The 5,445-nt window shown below is 59.3% G+C and overlaps 1 protein-coding gene across 1 annotated transcript; it reads right to left on the minus strand.

The window, feature by feature from the left end:
* SIX6 (SIX homeobox 6) lies at positions 3,577-5,386 on the minus strand. Its single transcript, XM_021403121.1, has 2 exons — positions 4,732-5,386; positions 3,577-3,907 (listed from the first exon to the last, which is right to left on the minus strand). The coding sequence occupies exons 1-2, from the start codon at positions 5,301-5,303 to the stop codon at positions 3,739-3,741; spliced, it is 741 nt and encodes a 246-aa protein (XP_021258796.1). The 5' UTR covers positions 5,304-5,386; the 3' UTR covers positions 3,577-3,738.

Here is a 5,445-nt window from a genome sequence, read left to right on the forward strand (position 1 = left end):
GGGCTTTCTCCATCACACTCATGCTGAGAATGAAGGCAGATGGAGTGCAAAGTGCTGCATCCCTCTGGGGACCTAACACTGCCTATTCTTTCCCTTAATTCCCAGCAGGTCTTGCCCCCTTCCAGGAGAGGCACAGCAAGATCAGCCCAAAGTTCAGGATCCCCTGTGTGTGCCTCGGGAAGCGGAATGGGGAGAGGATGGATCCAGGTTTGGCACAGGCAGTTTGTGGCCTCCCAGACTTCCAACCTCTCTCTATTTGAATCTCCTGGAAGAGAAATAAATGAGAATATACAGATGGCAATGCATTGCTGAGGGAGACGTTCGAGCATCACAGGAGGTATTACGCTCTCTCATGGTACTACCCCTCCATCAGCTGGGGGTAACTGGATGTGAGACTCACTCTGATCCTCCCAAGCCTTTAATTGGATGCATGAGAAGTCCAAAATGCAAGTGGTTCCCGTGCTTCCCCCGGCTGTGAGACGCACCAGCTCCATGCCACACAAGGCGTTTGCCAACGAGCCGAGCCCCCTCTCTGACTCAAAGCCGGGGGAATAACTCTCACGGCTCCAGACGCCAGTCCTTATTTCTTTCTGAAAAGCAAATAATGCAGTTGGGCGAGTGGCAAGCAGCAGCGGCGGGGCAGCGAGGGATGCTTGCAGGGCAGCACCGTGGTTTCCCGAGACCCCCGCACCCCCCGGCCTCCCTGCTGCCTGCTCCCTCCTCTGTAGGGCCGGGGCTGGAACAATGCGTCCCGGCTAAGTGGAGCCTTCTGTCCCCAGCTGCACCGGGGCCGGGCTCGCCCCAACCTGCAAGCCTTTTGCTTTCCTCCTTTTTTTGCTCTCGCAAAATCAATTTGCGGACAGCTCCCTCATTTTTCCCCCTTGCGAACTTATTAGCTATTCAGCCCCGGCGAGCACTCGTAAGCATCCTTTGTCCCAGGGAGGGCCGGAGCCCCCTTCATTAGCAGTGATTACCCTGAGCGGTCTGACAGCCTCCCAGCCCGCTTACAAGACTTTCCCATTCAGCCCCGCTCGGGGCTGCCCCGCTTCTCAAAAGAAACGGAAATATTCCACCATTTCTCCCCCCCCTCCCCGGCTGAATAGAGGAAAAGCTGCTTCTCGCCTCCGCCCTCCCCGTTCGCTTCACTTTTGATACAATATTTTCCTTCTTTGTTAAACCGGAGAGAGAGGGGTCAAGGCAGACTTTTAGCGACCCTTTTCTGAGCGCCGTGTTTAATGTCAATACCTCTCCCCCCTTCTTTCCCCCGATTATTATAACCATTTTTTTTCAAACAGCGGAACCCTCGGGAGGGCCGATGCGAAAAGGGAAAAAAAAAAAAAAAAAAGCAGAAAATGCGAAAAGGGAAAGGCGTTGCCTTTCGGTGCGGGGAGGGAAAAGGCAGAGGGGAAAAACATATATGGTTTTCCTCCGGGGGTCGTAGAGGCGAAGCCGGGATTCCGAGGGGGAAACCGCGGCCGGGAAGGGATCACCGGGGCCGGAGCGGGGGGGATCACCGGGGCCGGGCGCTGCTCGGGCCCCCGTGCTCCCATGCATGGGTTCGGACACCTGCGGGGGAGCCTCGCAGCGCAGCGGGCAGCGCAGCAGCGCTCGTGGCATTTCAACCCTTTGTCGGAAAATATCATACAGCCGCCACTGCCCGGTGCCTAAATTCCGCCTTCTGTAGTTTTCTAACCCGGAGCGGCAGGGTGTGTGGGTTCATAGCGTTGTCTCCTTCTTTATATGTCTTTTCGAAAGCGTTAATTCCTCGCAACCAGACGCTACAGCCGCTACGCCCGCAGAAGCCGAGGGAGAAACTACAACGCGCTGCGCCTATTCCTTCGGAAAAGAAATAAGTAAAAATAAAATAATAACGACGCATTAACGGCGCTGTGCTTCAGCCGATTCCATTCTCGGGGTGAAATCGGGATTTTTTTCCCTCTCCCTACAACTCCCGGCTGGGAAGCCCGTCGATGGCCGCCCCGTTCGGCTTCCCACCGGCCAGAAGGAAAAATCCCGAGGAAGGCAAAACGCGGAGCCCGGCTGCGGCCACGGCAGGGCGGAACCGGGAGCAGCCCCGCGGGCTGCAAGGGCGGCCCCGCACGGAGCTGGGAGCCCCAGCGCTGGGCCCGCTCCCCAAACCGGGATGCTCCGCATCCGGCTGCACCCGCTCCCGACGCCGCCAGTGTCACCCCGCGGGGAAACCGGGGCTTGGGAACGGATTGGAAAGCAGCTCGGCAATACCTGGCGCCTGCCCCGTCCTTGGGAAAAGCGGCTCGCACGCACGGAGCCGGCCAAAGGCGGCCGCAGGGAGACGGCGGCGGTGGCACGGCGGTGCGGGCGGAGGGGGAAAGAAACATCGCCGAGAAACGGCGCCGTGAAGCGGAGGTGCCCCCCGTGCCCCCCGGCCGGTGCCGGGCTCGGGCTGCGGAAGGCAGCGAGCAATCAGCTTAGCGGGCGGACGGCTCGGCGAGGACACGGCAGAGAACGCGACGAGAGCGAGCGGACAAAAAAAGCACAGCTCAGGCGATTTAAAGATCAATGTCAAATTGTATAATATAAAATCCTTCTGCTGAGGGTAAAAGCTTAGCCCGCTCCTCGGAGCCGCCGCTTGCTTTCCTTCCGAAAAACCGCCGTCAAACAGAAGGGGGGGACCCCACGGCGCTGGGATTTGGGGGCACTTCGCCCCGATCCGGCCCTGCCCGGGCACGGGGCTGCTCATTCCCAGCCTCTTTGCACTCATCAGGGAGGAAGCCCGGCGTCCTCGCCTTGGCACCATTCACCCTTCTTTTTCCTCTCCTTATTTTCTTTCCCCCCCTTTCCCCTCCTTTTCCCCATTCCTTCCCGTTAGTTCTCTACCGATAACCCCCCAAAACCTCTAACCCGAGAGACCGCAGCGCTGCCTCCTCCCTCCTTTCCCCGCGCACCGCATCCTCCTGCGGCCGCCCTCCTCGTCCCATCCCGGCCCTCCCGATCCCCCCGGCCCCCCCCCCCCCAAATTGCCGACACTTCACCCCGTGCCGGGACGCGGCTCTTTGGTTCCGAAGTGCCCGCGGCTGCCGGAGCTGCGCTGCGCGGACCGCCGGGCCCGGGGCCGAACGCTGCCATTTGAAAGCAGATCCGAAGGTCGTTCACCAAATATTTTATTACGGTTTTTAGGCTGCTTCATACAGTTTTCGTCCTGCACATGCTCTACAAGTCACCTGTGCACATAGAGAACAAGCCAAAAAGAAAAATAATAATAATAATTAATAATAATAATAGAAAAAAATCTACCATCGCCATCCCTTAAATAAGTAAATAAACATTATATATATATATATAAAAACCCTTTTAAAGTAAAGCGAAACCCAACCACGAGAACAGCGCCTGTTCCACACGAGCCTTCCCCCCTCCCCCTCCGGATAAGGGCGCTCAGGCATTTTGCAGTTGGCATTTTTTTTCTTTTTTTTTCTTTTTTTTTTTTTTTGGACATTTTCTGGAATTTTTTTTCCTTTTTTTTTCCTCTTTTTTTTTTCCTTTTTTCTTTTTTTTTTTCTTTCTTTCTTTCCTTTTTTTTTTCAGGCATGAATTCTGCGAATCCTCGGAAATAAAGGCGACAACGATTTTGTTTTGTTTTTTCTCACGGGTTTTAATGCAGTCCGCTGCGGGGCCGGCGGCTCGGGGGGGGCTCCGTACCCCGGCTCCGAGGGCAGCGGTAGGCACTGGGGAGCCCCCCCCGCTTCGTCATGGCGCTCGGTGTCAGATGTCACATTCACTGTCGCTGGATGTGATGGAGATGGCGGAGGTGGCCGCTTTGCTGGAGAGGCTGACGGCGGGGCTGGAGGCCGCCCCCCCCGCCTCCCCGCCGCTCTCCTCCTCCGCTTGCAGCGAGCGCCCCGAGCCCTGCGCTAGGACCTGCTGCTGTAGCCTGCAAGGAAGCGGCACACCGAGCGTCACCGGGGGACACACGGAGCACCCCGGCCATCCTGCAGCCCCTTCCCCAAAGGGCAGCAGCCCCTCCCAGCCCAATTGCCCCAGCCCGGCCCTACTGCTGAGCCCGCTCGGAGGCTTTCTGGCTGGGGGTGGTAACAGCCATCGCCCCGACGTGGCAGGTGACGAGCGGGCCCCCTCGCCCCCAGGCTCCTGGAGCACTGGGGTACCGGGGGGAGCCGCTCGCTCCGCCGCCTGCCTGATTGTGCCAGGTTAAAATTAAAAAAAAAGAGAGAGAGAGGAGGAAGAAAAAAACAAAAAGTGACCCAAGGAGCGTTGCTGGGTGGCTCCAAGGATCAGCACACACAGTGGGGACACGGGGCCGGAACACGGCATCGCCGGCCCTGCTCCGGACAGACAGACGTGAACGAGGTGTCCGTGTGTCCGGGCACGGCTCCGAGAGGCTCTGCCCGCCCCGTCGGGGCGCACGGCCCTGCTCCGTGCGGGTGGCTTCGAGCTGCAGAGAGCCCACGGGGCGGCCCGGGCCGGGATAAAAATACAGATAAAATAAATAATAATCATAATGATCGAACTAAAAAGGAACGATGATGGTGATGATGGTAATGGTAGTAATAATAATAATAATAATAATAATAAAAGAAATGAAGCCGTCAGCTTTTCCCTCTGCTCCCTCTTTCCCTCGCTGCTTTTCCCCGAGAGAGCCACCCCCGAGGCTCTGCCCGCTGCCCCCGGCTCTGCCCGCCGGGATGAGCCCCCCCCGGCTCCGCGGCCGTCAGCCCCAGCGGGGCGGGCAGCACCTACCTGTTCTTGGCGGCCGCCGCCCTGTCCCTTTGCCTGCGGTTTTTGAACCAGTTGCCCACCTGCGTGGGGGTAAGTCCCGTGGCCTGAGCCAGTTCCCTCTTTTTGCTGGGGTTGGGGTAAGGGTCCTGCAGGTACCACTCCCGCAGCAAATGCCTCGTCCGCTCCTTGAAGCAATGCGTCTTCTGCTCGCCGTCCCAGATGGTGCGAGGCAGAGGGAACTTCTTCCTCACCCGGTACTTGTCCACCGGCCCCAGAGGTCGGCCCCGCAGCTTCTCCGCCTCCTGGTAGTGCGCTTCCAGCCAGAGGGCTTGCAGCTTGCCGTGGGACTCCTTGGTGAACTTGTGGTTCTCCAGGATATGGTAGAGCTCCCGGTAGTTCCCCGTGTGGAAGGCCACGATGGCCCGCGCTCTCAGCACCGACTCGTTCTTGTTGAGCGCTTCGCAAGCCGCCGGGGCCACGGGCAGGGACCAGAGGAAGCGCCCCAGGCGCTCAATGTCCCCGCTTTCCTCCAGGGTCTCGCATACCCCGGCCACCTGCTGCGGGCTGAAATTGAGGATGGGCAGCTGGAACATGGAGGCGGCTCCGATGCCCCCCGCCGCCGGCTCGCACAGCCCCGCGGCGGGGAAGCGGGCAGCGGCCCCGGCGGCCGCCCCGAGCCCCGCTTCTGCCTCGCCCGGAGCCGGCGGAGAGAGGGAGCTGCGGCGGGAGGGCGGC

This window comes from Numida meleagris, chromosome 6 (assembly GCF_002078875.1).
Source record: "Numida meleagris isolate 19003 breed g44 Domestic line chromosome 6, NumMel1.0, whole genome shotgun sequence".
Taxonomy (NCBI): domain Eukaryota; kingdom Metazoa; phylum Chordata; class Aves; order Galliformes; family Numididae; genus Numida; species Numida meleagris.

What these genes read in the sequence shown, in the direction of transcription:
- SIX6 (XM_021403121.1), bottom strand. Translation starts at nt 5,303, where the DNA reads ATGTTCCAGCTGCCCATCCTCAATTTCAGCCCGCAGCAGGTGGCCGGG. An exon ending in GCGGCGGCCGCCAAGAACAG is followed by an intron (nt 3,908 to 4,731) that starts GTAGGTGCTGCC and finishes GCTTCCTTGCAG; the next exon opens with GCTACAGCAGCAGGTCCTAG.